The sequence below is a fragment of the Maniola jurtina genome, chromosome 14 (genome assembly GCF_905333055.1).
Source record: "Maniola jurtina chromosome 14, ilManJurt1.1, whole genome shotgun sequence".
Classification (NCBI taxonomy): domain Eukaryota; kingdom Metazoa; phylum Arthropoda; class Insecta; order Lepidoptera; family Nymphalidae; genus Maniola; species Maniola jurtina.
In genome coordinates, this window is record NC_060042.1 from 9,722,520 (window position 1) to 9,736,659 (window position 14,140).

The 14,140-nt window shown below is 37.4% G+C and overlaps 1 protein-coding gene across 3 annotated transcripts in view; it reads right to left on the reverse strand.

Annotated features, from left to right (window-relative positions):
* The window catches only part of LOC123872160, a 56,142-nt gene that overhangs the window by 2,397 nt on the left and 39,605 nt on the right, over positions 1–14,140 (reverse strand). The window contains exons 1-3 of one of the 3 annotated variants that reach the window (XM_045916319.1): positions 13,405–13,552; positions 9,390–9,454; positions 161–475 (exon numbers count right to left, since the gene is read on the reverse strand). In XM_045916319.1, the coding sequence (XP_045772275.1) occupies positions 161–475; positions 9,390–9,454; positions 13,405–13,456 (432 nt within the window). In that variant the 5' untranslated portion in view covers positions 13,457–13,552. Of the gene's footprint in view, positions 1–160; positions 476–9,389; positions 9,455–12,123; positions 12,129–13,404; positions 13,553–14,140 lie in introns of those variants that run through there. The other 2 variants (XM_045916321.1, XM_045916320.1) reach the window with 2 other exon arrangements.

The following is a 14,140-nucleotide window of genomic DNA, read 5'->3' on the forward strand; positions in this document are numbered from 1 at the left end:
TACATAATAGTATTGGAGGAATAGAGAAACCATCTACGTCATAGATTCGTCGTATTACTAATTTCTTACACTTATGATAATAGATTAGCTACAGCTCCAGTTTTGAAAAGCAGTGCAGTTGGCGGTGGTTTAAAATGATGAGTTTGATATGAATGTGTACCTGGACACAAGCAGATCCATCGAGTCGATGTCCTTTAGGGCAGACTAGTGGCGTGATGAAGAGTGACTTTGTCGTGATGCGTCTAGGTGGCGTGTTCTGGTTGTTGTTCTCGGAACTCTTTATCCAGGAGGGCCAGGCCAGCTCGCCCAGCTGCCGGTCGAGCGTGCGCGGCGGTGCGCGGGTGGTCGCCACTGGCGCCGTCGCCAGCGGCCCCGTCGTCACCGGCCCCGTCGCCACTGGCCCCTCCGCCTCCTCGGCCACCGCCAGTGCACAGGACACCAGCAAAGCGATCCACGGGCACCACATCGCAAACACCTGGAACGAAACACGTTCAACATATAATAGATTTTAATAGGTAAACTGAAAAAAGATATGAGATCCAGATTTTTAGGGTTCCGCATCTCCAGAGTAAAAAGTAATCCGGTAAAAAGGTCTGTCTGTCTGTCCGTCTATCTGTCTGCGTGTCTGTCTCTGAAGAGTCAAGACCCGTCAAGGAAATTAAAACTTACTTCCCTTTGACATAGAATCATGAAAGATATGTTTGTACCTAAGTAAGCACAAGTAAAGAGAATCCGAAACCATTAATTTGTGGTTACATAACTCAACATTGTTATTATAGAAAAGTGTTATTTCTTGTACGATGGTGCGGAACCCATTAAGCGCGAGTCCGACTCGCACTTGACTGTTTCTGGCCTTGGCTTTTTACTTTGATTAAAAGGTAGGTAGAAATTAAGTGATGATTTATTGAACCGGATTTCATTTATTCTACGATTCTATCATTGAAACTTGTCTAGATATTTTTTTGTAAACGAAATAATATTAAGTAGGTCTCTGACTACCTATTAGTTTTGAAACGTGTTAGGTACCTACGCATGTTTTATGCACCTACCTACAATGCTTATTATATCTGAACGCAAGGAGGTAGTGAGAATGATCCAGAACTCATCGAGGGAACTGGATCAAGGCTCGGCCTTATCCATTAGCTTAATGGCTCGATGACAAACGAGATGCGCGTACTTCTTTGTTGAAGGGACTTTTAGATATTTTTATTTTTCTTCGCTGAAATATGCCGATAAACATTTTGCGTAGATTACTTTATCAAAAACTGATGCGCCTGAAATTAGCCTAGGGGACAACAGAATTTAGATGATCCATCATTATCGGTTAAAAGCGATGATAGCCTAATGGTTAAAACGTCCGTCTCCCATTCGGGAGGTCGAGGCTTCGATCCCGGACACGCACCTCTAACTTTTCGAAGTTACCTATGTGCGTTTTAAGCATTGAACTAATAATACAAAAGCAAATGAATATCGGGAATACATCGTGAGGAAACCTGTATGCCTGAGAGTTCTCTGTAATGTTCTCAAAAGGTGTGTGAAATCTGCCAATCTACATTGACCAGGCGTGGCATTTGTAGGAAATTATGATTTACACTACTTATATTAATGCAAAATCTACCTAACCCATTAATTTCGTCAAAGTTCATGTCATTGTGAATTAACATCAAGAGTGTGTCACAAGGTGAGCAGAATAATATTAATAGATATTATAGGTAGGTAAGTATGAAACTTGTTACAACATTTGAAAAAAATATTTATAAACAATGTGGTTTTCCTTGACCCCCAAATCGTGAGAAATGCAATTTTACAGACGATTTGGTACAATCGCGTTGATAATTTAGTGCGCAAAACAAGGGCAGTGGCTGTTGACCCCGTCGCGATCTATTGGCAGCATCTGGCAATGATCTCCAGGCGCCGACGCTGCGCACGCGCACGCGGAAGCGCCTCGCGGGATTTGACCGTGTTTCAATGGGTGCTTGATTGGAGATTAAAGCTTTTAAACACGCTCTGTTCCAGAGCTGGGCTTCGGGAGGATTAGAAAGCTGGCATTGATAACTTCAACACGCTACCAGATCTGTGACTTATCTCGATGGATTTAAAATCGCATCGAATGATACTCGAGATTGCTCGTGAATTGTGACCTAATGAAATCATTCTGTTTACATAAAGCAGACGATGGGTATTCTGTTTGGGTGTATTATTATCGTGCACCAAATCCTCGACTGTTGAACCCTACCTTGACATGCATGCGAGAGCGAGACGCCGACGATTGCGGAACAGAGGTGCGTGAACGCAGGGTTGCACACAAATAACTTTCCAGTAAGAATACGACTCGAGTGCTTCTGAGAACGATCAGTGCAGTCTACTTGTACCTTTTTAAAACTGCACCGAACTTCAAAGGCAAGCATACCGTTAATTGTGGCTACGTATTCGGCTCCGCTGACCGACACGCACTAGCAACTGTCCATAAAGGCGTCACGTCATCCTCAATGCACTCTAACACTCCTACCTATTTAGATACGTGTCTACTTCCTTTAATTAATACCAGTGCGTGAATCAACAACATTGAGCATGTAGGGGAACGTGCGTTACTAACTTTCTATAGTCACGCTCGGCCTGCATCGACACTACACCCTCTGACAGGTGTACACAAATGGATGGAAAGGGTCGGCCGGGAGGAAGATGTTTTTTAAATAGAACTCACGTTTGAAGATAGAAGTTTTTATACTTGAGTGTATCCAGTAGCATGCTGTCTCATGTTGAGATCTACAGAGCGCACTTAGACTTTGCTCAGAAGGCACTGAATGTCAAAAAGAAATAGCGTTATATTTCTCTCGTTTTATCTGAGGTACCAACCTACGCTCCACATAGATTTGAGCCTAAGTGAAATAGCGAAGAATCTGCTTAAAATTTGAATAGAGGCAACGTAATAGATGGCTGAGATGGAACTGTAAGATAGCTATAATAGGGTTTTTTTATTTGTCATGGTAGATTATAAATAATAAATCATGGCAGCCAGAGCAGCTCATGTCATGGGCATGGCTATCAAGCCATTAATGTCCATTGTATGATAATGGAATGGATCGCAAAAAACAGCGGCGAGAAAGTGGTGCCTGCTCTCAAAGTGGTCGCTAACTGGATAAGTACGATGTCCGACGAATTTGCATATTAGGTAACTGCTGTTTGCTTTTCGGAAACTCGAAAGGATGTTTATAATTAAACAGTCGGACGGTTCGTGAAATCACCATTTAATAGTTGAATTCGTTTATGTGTTTGTACATTGCTGATTATTACAAAACCGATTAAAAATCTTCTTTAGGTGTTGTAACATTCTTTAGCGTGGAAATTGGATCAGCGGCTCAATGGAAAATAGCTGAATAGCTGCAAGAAGAGCTGAATAGTAGCACAGAAAAGTAATTAGTTAGATGTGAATGTAGGTACGTACCTACCTACTTAGTAATTTTTATTAACTACGTCATTAGTCTACTTTATTTTCACGCGTTTTCTCAGTCATCAATTCTGTAGGTTGTTGAAGCAACAAAACTCATGTTATGACCCTATATTTATGTAATAAATAGAGCTATGGAATATAGATGTTAATAAATTGAACCTCTTATGGAGTGTTATTACATTAATTGGTTTTAATTCAATAGCAGAAGCACGAAGCGCGCAGTGTTCGTCACAACATAAAATACATATCTACCTTTAACATTACATAGATATAATTATATACCTATCTACAAATTAAAAACGACCTATACACGTGAAATACGTCGCATATTTCACGTGTATAGGTCGTTTTTAAGAGAAGAAACTGACAGACTGCAACGTACAGCTCAAACCATTGGGACCAAAAACTTGACATTTTGCACGTTAGGATCTGCATGACGTAGACGTCACTACAAAATAAATTTAAGAAAAAAGTGGGATCTTTGAAAATTGAAATCCGTGGACGAAGTCACGGAGAAAAGCTAGTTTGAAATATCAAGAGGAATGTTGATAGTAGGCATAGTAGGTATTGGAATCTTTTGAGATGACTATAGTATACATATCCCAACAAATTAAAAAAAAAAACTTAAATTAGGTAAGCTACTGAATTGATTACCTATAAATACCTAAAACATAGCTAGTATTATGTCTGTATCTATAAAACCTACCTGAATTGTTAAATGCCTACACGTAATTAAAACTACATTGTACTAGGTAGGTACCTAGTAGGTAGGTATGATTCTTAGCATTTCATGGGTCTCCAAGAAAATTCAAAACTATTCCAATAAGAGTAACAGAAAGGTATCTCTTTGGACTTGAGCCCATGATTCATCTTTCAACCTATCCTAATTAGATATGTTTGGGTATCTTAATGAGCTATTAGGTTCCTTCTGCTTTCTTTATAGTACATGCCCAATGTTAGTCATAACTCATAAATGAACAGTTGACATATAGGTACCTACTTACGCACTTATTTTTGTATAAAAGTGAGGACTTATTTATGTTAGTATTTTAACTAATTAGGAAGTTCTAATCTAGAGGACCTAAAAATTTGTTGTATCGAGAAACAAAAAGTTACTTTGGTCCATCATAAATTTAGTAAGAATAACTGAAGCATTAAAATAAATGAAGGATTCAAGATAATAAACACATCTGACAGCAAGACCCGTAACAGCAGCATTTTCAGTAGAACTGAAAATTCAATCATATTCAATCATTCAATCATCAGGAAATAAATAATAAAAATCCAGCATTTTCTTTGTCGTCTTGTCCGTATTATTTGTACTTAGTTTAAATTCAAATGGTTTTTTTTAAATTAAAATTATTTTAGAGCCAGTAGTCTAAATTTAAACTGCCATTTTGAAATTACGAAGGAATTGTTTTTGCTTTATATAACTTTGAACTGACCTACCTATTGATAAATTGTAGACTATGTCAGTGTCCAGGTTTTTAACTGTAATAATATAACCATGCAATAAATAGTCGATGCCATTGTTCCGTTGCGACGTGGTTGAAGAACACACCAAAAACCAACAATCAAACACACTTTCGCGGGCATAGGGCATTTAAAATAGGGGTAGGTATCTATTTAGTGATTGTAGCGCGGAATTCCTCTCAATTTAGTAAGCTAGATCGATGGAGACTAGTTCTTCTGATTATGTAACAGGGATGTCATGATACGATACGACATCGGTCACTGGTTTTGTTCCAATTCGCGACAAACAATAATAATGATCAGATGCCATTTTTCGCGGTCTGATTGTTTTCGAGATACTTGTCTTTGGAGGCCACTAAGCGTGTCTGTTTCGGTGAGACGATTATCCCAATTATTTTCATATAAAATATTAAAAAGAAATTACCTATCTTAGATCCATGGAATATTCTAATCATTTCATCCTCGGTGCGCGAGTCTGACTCGCACTTGGTCGGTTTTTTTTAAAAGCGATACAAAATTACAAAATATCGAATATTTTAATGCAATGTAATCAATGTAGAATCCTCTCCATTCAGGAATCTTCTGCAGACAGTGTGTCGACCCTGAGACGGTGTATTTTTGATCCGAACTAAATCCGTCTTTTCATGGAGTGATAATATTAATGTGTGTGCTTAATAAATCACTTGTCGTTAGTCCAATAAGGTTATTTACAACTAGGGTTGCCAAATAGTCACGATTTACTTGAGAATTTAGTTTTTTTACACGACCGACAGCCCAAAAAAAGGAGTGAAGATTTTCAGGGTGTACTTACCTAATACCTACATATAAGTAATATGTGAGAGTCTTAATTTCAACATAACTTCTAAATATGTGAACAGATATGATATGGGGTAACGTTAGAATCCTTATTTCTGACCTAATTATTTTTGATTTGATCAAATAAAGAAACTCACAGCAAAGCTCTCTCAGTCGTCATCGCCTGCTGTGTGGCTCTAAGCCTGAGCTTTCTTATGAGGCCCATTAGATATGGCGACCATATTATAGTCTCAGATCCATATACATACAAATATTTATAGGGATTAACATAACAGTCAAATATCAACTTACTTAGTTGTTGAAATATGTGCCATATTTATCTTGTATCATAAAATAATCTACCTGTGTCAGCTTGTCTTTTCATAGTGTCATGGTGCCTTATCTATAGTGTCCCTAAATCTAAATCTACATGACATCAGCTGTGCCTGTGACACCTTCCTTTGATAAGTAGTCATTTAATAAAAAATAACACTGAACACTTCCATTTTAAGCGCTAACTTTAATTTTCTAGAACTGGTCGCACGTTTGACCGTTCACGTTCCGTACACGCCGCATTTAGCAAAGTTTTAAGTTCAAAGTTTCAAAATAGGTACTATTGTACACTTTTTGACTGTCAATTATTGGATTTGTAAAATGATGTAATGGTGATAATTAATTATGTAAACTTAAAACTAAAGCTACGATATTTTTTACCTCACATCTGAAGTGCCGCGCGCCGAACGCAATGTATGTATTCACCGCGCAAATACAATTTTCATGAACATCATTCAAAAATTCCTTGCAGACACATTTGGGATGTATCACGTATTCGAATGTAAGATCAGTGATAGCAGATTACTGAAGAAGCCATGAATGAAGTAGCGCATGCGCTACATGAGTGTACCTACTTCGGCGCGAGCCTCTCGTGAGTGCCTACTGATGGTGTCATTTACATTTTTGTACATCCTTTTCTTTTAAGTTTATGGACAATCAAACCTGCTGGCAAGTGATGATACATAGATGCCTATTGCTTATTCACTTTTGACTTGAAGGTACATATATGTTTTTAGTAAATTATCAGAGTTCCCCGATGTGCTGGTCGGAGCCCGGAGGTGTTTCTACTTTTTTGTTTTTTCATCTGTTATTGTTTAATGTCTTTAAAGTTAGTTAAGTTCGCTTTTAAGTTCGTTAGTTAAGTTACTTAAGCGTTTCACTTATCCTTTATATATCTATAGGTATCAATTAATTGGCCTATATTAAAAATTGAAAATGAAGGTAAGAAAAATGAAGGGAAAGCTGATACCGGAAGGACGATCCATATTCTATAGCGGGAGCTGAAAGCACGTTCGGTGCGTGCGGCTCTTCTCTAATGTACGATCAACTTTTTAAATCAACAAACTTCGTGTTGTCTTTCAAGCACTTAAAAATCAGTTAGGTATACCAAGAGGCAACATCAGACATGTGAAAGCGTTTCGAAATAACGACAACGATAGTGAAATGTCGCACATGTTCTTCATTGACTGGAACGCCTCTCAGCAATCGACGACACACTTACCATTAATGATAAAACGGTAGAACAAAAATACGAACGCTTGAAGAGCTACTTGAATTTGTTCCGCTGCTTGTATTGTTAAGAGGTTATAACTTTTTTTTAAAGAATATTAGCCATGCTAATCATATCTAATACTCCCTTTCCCCTCCAATTAAGTGTAAAGCTTGTGCCAGGAGTGGGTACGACAATAGTGCAACGGGTGGGGTTTGAACCGCCGACCTTTCGGAATTCAGTCCCCTCCTCAAACGTTGAGCTATCGAGGCTCTAAACTTTAATCAATAGTTAGGACATGTACCAAATACAAATAAGTATGCCATTGTTATTAGATACACTTATGATTCAACTGTGCAACTATAATCTAATCAATAAAGCCTCAATAGCTCAACCGGTAAAGGAGTGGACTGAAAACCGAAAGGTCGCCGGTTCAAACCCCGCCCGTTGCACTATTGTCGTACCTACTCCTAGCACAAGCCTGACGCTTAGTTGGAGAGGAAAGGGGAATATTAGTCATTTAACATAGCTAATATTCTTTAAAAAAAAAAAAAAAAAAATTAATTGGTAAGTTACCTAGTACTTTTACGTAGGTACTTAGTCAACATAACCATCGCTTTAAAAAAATATGATCAAACCAAATCGAGTAAATGTGTAATACCGTATTTTTTGGGATCGTTTTTGTCGACCGATAAATCAACATGCTATCTACCAAACTTGTTCGATTTTAACCTTGATAAAATCGAGCAGTAATTAGCTTATCGAACAACAGTAACAATCACCAAAAATCGAGCAAATCTGTAGACTTCAAAATAGGAGTTTGGAAAATTTACTAACTCTGTATCTACTTTACCTACATACCTAAACAGAATGGAGGATATCCCACTCCAACTGGAGGTTATTCTGAAGGTTTCTTTACAATGGCTTATTTAGGCTGAAGCTAATACAGAGTCAAATGGGTCTCTATATTAATTGACAATATGTAGGTAGTATTTACTGCACCAATGCTTAGAGTTTTAATATTGTGAGAAAGTTAAAACTAAAGCACTGAGCTGGTAAAGTCATTGACTCACATTCATATAGAAACATGATCCAGCCCTATATCCTTGAGTACTTTTACTTTTAAAGGTCGTTCCACAGCTACAGAGACCTAACCTAACATATCAAATGTACAAGTAGGTACGTGTGTCATGCGTATTTATTTACTTAAACAAAATACGCCGACTATCTATATTAAAGTGCAAGGAGATCATTTTGGTACTGAGTATTACTGTGGCATTTTATGAGTAAATTCGATTCGAATTTAAAGGCATTCTTCATTAATTTAATTTTATATAAGAGCTTTGATTCAATTAGATACCGAATTTCAATTGATGGAGAGTGAATTGAAATATAACCTTTCTAAGTGAAAATTGGTTTGTACCTACACGAATAAATAAAGAGTACAGACACAGGTAAATCTAGGTACTAGGTAAGGTAAATTTCGGCACTGGGCAGTTATAGGTGAACCGCCGCGTCCTAGTTGGCCGATGGCGCTCCGTTCGCAATACCCATGGGATACGCAGGTTCGTAGCCTGCCGGTTTCGTAATTAGGGTTCCGTACCTCAAAAGGAAAACTGGAACCCTTATAGGATCACTTTGTTGTCTGTCTGTCAATCCGTCTGTCCATCTGTCGTGTCTGTCAAGAAAACCTATAGGGTACGTGATACGTCCCGTTGATCTAGAATCATGAAAGACAGGCAGGTAGGTCTTATAGCACAAGTAAAGGGAAAATCCGAAAACCATGAATTTGTGGTTACATCACAAAAAAAATTAAAATGTGTTCACGAACAAATAATTCGTATTTTCAATTTTCAAAGTAAGATAACTATACCAAGTCGGGTATTATATGAAAGGGCTTTACCTGTACATTCTAAATCTGATTTTTGTTAATTTTTATGCATAATAGTTTTTGATTTATCGTGAAAAAGCCCAATAAATATACTCGAGTACGGAACCCTCGGTGCGCGAGTCTGACTCGCACTTGGCCGGTTTTTTTTGTATGTATTTGATTTGAAGTGTTCCTTTGAAGTGTAGGTAAAACACTATCATAAAAATTATAAAAAGGTAGATCTGAAAGAGGCTTACCTTGAGGGAAGACGCGCGTCGTCTTGCGCCGCTTACATTATAACGTGGCCGGCTCGCCTGCGGTCCTGCAACCAGGAAATATTGTGTCAATTAATACGTGATCAACAATGCCCATTGCACTTATGAGGCCGAGAGCTAATTTATAAACGCATGTTGTGCTCTTTTACAACATGATACAATCATTATTATTGTGCTCTTCCAAGACTTGCGTGGCACTATTATAAACAATAGCTGTATGCCCTACTTAGGTATGCTCCAGAAAATTTGTTTTTATATAACTGGAGTTGCTTACTTTGGGAGTTGACTAATTAAGAAAATACCGCACTGAAAATTGGTACCTATAATAATCATTAAGAGAAGTTTCCCTAGCGCATTCCTCAGCGCTCTCCATTCAAACGCAATTTGCTTCTTGAATATTCCAATCGAGTTCAATGATGTAGACATTTTTCAGAAAATATAACAATAATTTCTGTGTCGGTGGTTTACCAGATATCCGTTAAAATATCTTGATTTAAAGTTACACGAGTTTAAGGATTTGTATGTAAATTGTAAATCCTTGAGCCTGTGTAGCTTTGAAACTGAATATTTTGAACAGAAATCTGGCAAACAACAGACACAGTTGCTAGAAATCTAGAAAAATCGATTAATATTCAAATGAGAGCCAAACTACGTTTGTTTGGAGCGCACTACGAATAAAGTCCGCTTATGTGAAAACTTAAGAAGCCGTATAAAGGAGAGAGATAATAAAGTTTTTCATTTCGTGTCTAACGCACTTAGGTGGTGGCTACGTAATATCTGCTTCTTCTTAGGGAAATAAAAAGTACAAGTTTCAAATATCAAGACAAAAAGGTAGACACAACAGAAACGATCGTTCCTAAATGATTGGTCACGGTGAAACTATTGGCTTTTCTAAGTTTGACCCGTCGTGGGAACGTACCGATGAAGTTTTCACCAATATTCCCACAGGCCGAGCAAATTCGTTAGACTGATTAGCAAACAACTAGTTTGGGAGGTTTCGCAGTGCTTACAAATAAAGTAGCTAACTGCGCACGGCTGATATAAAGTGTCAACTAGCAATAAAACTTGAAGAAGTCAGCTCTGACATGTCACTTGTACATTAACTTACACTTTGTACCTACCTAGAGAATAGTAATCTGTAACTCAATGTCTGCAAGTTCTTCTATTGGAAAGACTTCTGCAAGTTTTATTGCTAGTGGACACTTTAGCCTTAGATCTTTCTGTAATAAGTACCTATAAGCTTAAACTTTGCTCTTCATTACACTCATTAAACATTCAAAACGTTGCTTGCATGTTGCTTGTTTAAAAGCTTCAGCGATAGTTACCTACTTAGGTGAATAAAATATGCTTAGCTATATCAGACAAACTAATGTAAAGAGACCTAGAGACTGAGACTTGGAATGCTGCTAGTAAATGAACTTGTCAATTAACATCGTAAGGTGCCAAAGTCATAGAATGTTTCAATACTTTATAGCCATTTGGCATTTAACACTTAACTTCAAGTTAACACAAGCCTTTCGCTTCCAAGAAATAAGCTGCAGAGGTCTAGAAATTTCCTCTAATGCGTTATTAAAGCATAGTTAAGAGCTTCATAAGTTCCTGTTTGTTGTCCCAGAGACATAATTCGTCTGCAGCGCTTTCTAGTAATATCTGTGTGATGTACGGGCCTCGCAGAATGCTGCGGCGCGACTTTTTGGGTGTGCGATGGCATACAAACTGCGAAAGTCGTCCGGCCGAGCTTGCAGTCAAGGCCGAAAATGTCAACCATGTTAAATAATGCATAGATGCATACATTTTGAGATCTCACTCATATTTTTAGTTCTCTATGTGCCAAATGTCTTGTCAAAAGGGACAACTAACATGGCGAGTGAGATCTCAAAATGTATGCAATACACTTGGTGACTTGTTCCTCTTACATAAAATTAGTGGTCACGGTGATTGTAGATATTTTAAACTTGAATTCTGGCGCCTCCGCGTGCCTAATATCAAACAAAATATTGATATTGATTGTGATTGCCACACTCATTTAGCAGCAGCTAACTTTTGACCAATTGCCAGTTGCCCATTGATAAATCACCATCCAAAATAGGAAAGTGTCTTTGTGGTTAGTTCGTATGTCCTTCAATCGCGCTACAGCGGAGCAACGGATCGACGTAATTTTTTGCATGGATATGTCGGATATGTATTTAAAAACTGAAATATGCTAATTTTTATCCCGGAAAATCAAAGAGTTCCCACGCGGACGAAATCGCGGACATCAGTTATTTAGTATATCTAGTATCTACCTACCTGAATAATAATAAAATTAAAGGTCTTGATGATGAAACTTTTAAAAGAAGTTTTAGCAGAGCTTGCATTCATTTTTATCTTGTCTTAAGGAATTGTCACCGATAGTTGTTACATCTTTCTTTATCAGGCATATAGTACGTAGATTTATCATATTATTTGAATACTGAGTGAAGAATGAATCTAGTCAATCACCTAACATTGTCTAATCCCAAGTTACCTACTACCGCCGCCACCCACTAATGAACATTGCAGCAGTTTATTACCACAACTAAAATTACATACAGAGCTTTAGTGAAATTAAAAAATTGTAAATGTGAAATAACGAGTAGGTAAACAACTGATACGAAAGATTATCCAGTACAAAGAGATTAGCCGTCAGTCGGGGTACAAAGAAAATGTCAATATTGGTCTGTAATTCTGTATGGACGGTAAACAGACCGGACGGCCGACTCCTAAGAATCTGTCCGTACTTCGCAATAAAGCCTGTCTTCCACTGAGGTCGAGATTTTGAAAGCATCGTGACTATAGAGCCTTCAAACAAACAAAAACAAGAGTGGAGTAGAGCGGTTTGTGCGAATGGAAAAGTCTAACTAACGGTTTCGCTTTGTCGGCAAGCGATAGTATCGACGATATTTTGTCTGGTTGAAAGCTATGCATCATGTGCCACAGAGATGAGATCGCAGTCAAGGGCTAACTTGTAATCGAAAAAACCCAACAAGTCTCAAAAAATCAAAAATGGGTTTCTCGGTCCATATTATTAATGTAATATTTACACTCTTTTCAGTGGTTTAATCAAATAAGTAGATTTTGCAGTGCAACAATGATGATATTACAAATTAATCTGATAATATCATTGCACCGTTCGGTAAGCTCACATAAAGCTTCAATTTGGTAATGAATGGTAATTTGATTCCCAGTTCCCACGTGATTTAAAAAAACCTACATCCATACGGCGAAATCCCGCCATCATCTAGTACATACCTACTATATAAGTAGTAGGTAAATACCTGTCGTTATAATAGATTTATTGATGCATGCTTTGCTGTTGTTCCCAGGCGCGAGGCAGCAAGCAAAACATCGCGCCGCTTGTTTCTAAACATTGTGTGCAAATTACCGATAATTCCAAATAGGTATGCAAATAGCTGATTGTCTGTTAGTCCATATAAATTGTAATCGGCCTTCCCACATAATATAACTAAGTTCATTTACACAACATGCTAAATCGTAAACTTAAAGTTCAAACATCTGCTTCTTTAACAAGTGTACTTCATGTTAAGGTTCCCATAATATTGCATTTTAGTCGGGATCGAGTCCAGAAGACTATCATTATCATCAACCGAGAGACCTATGTCCAGCAGGTCCACAGCTGGACATAGGACAAATGCCACTGTCTTGCGCCGCCTGAATCCAGCGGCTCCCTGCTAGATAGGTATAAGGTAGTAATATAAATATCAATTTGACGACTAAGATCTCTACACTGACTAAGAAAACAGCTGATACTAATTTTCGATTAAACAGGCTTTCGAATCAAAAAACCGCATATATCAATAAAACATCAAACGAATTAGATGAAATCTGATTTAGTAGGTAGGTATCTAAGTAGATGGGTATACCATGTGGCAAAAATTCAGTTAGTTTGGTTATTTTTTTAGCATATTAACAGTGCCTAGTCTGTAACATTATCTAAACAATAACAAAGTTACTTTACCTTCATTTGAAATAACAAGATGGTCATGGTTTGTTTTTGATAAAATGTACATTATCACTCAGCAACCTAACTCTTGATAATGTCCGATTCCAAGATTTCTTTATTTTTGTATAACACACATAAATATACAAGACCACTATGTCTTCCATTGGGTACAACTAAAAGTGGACTGAACAATAACTTCTGTAAACGGCCATATTAGGTATAATGATATCGTAGTTTTATCATAATCGACTTTGCATTATAATAACATTAAGTTTTAAAAACAATCGAGATAACCCTTTATTGTGATACTGTTTTGAGTTACAAGATGAGGTATCAAATTAATCAAGGCGTAAATGTAACAAGATAAAGTTGAAAACTAAAACCCGACTGCGATCGTCTTAACAGGGCTCTCTCCGTCACTCGCTTCATACAATCGTAGTTCCAATTTCATTTGAATATTAAGCAACCAAAGTCCATGAAACTTTGCAGACATATTCTAGAAACTAATATCTGTGTCTGTGGTGTTTTAGATTTCTCTAAAAATATGTAGTTTTAAAATTACAGGGGCTCAAAGATTTGTATGTAAATTTTTAAGACCGCGTAACTTTGAAACCGAATATTTTAACAGAAATCTGGAAAACCACAGACATAGATATTAGTTACTAGAATATGTGTGCAACATTTCATGGACTTCGGTTGCTTAATATTCAAATGAAATTGGAACTACGATTGTATGAAGCGAGTGACGGAG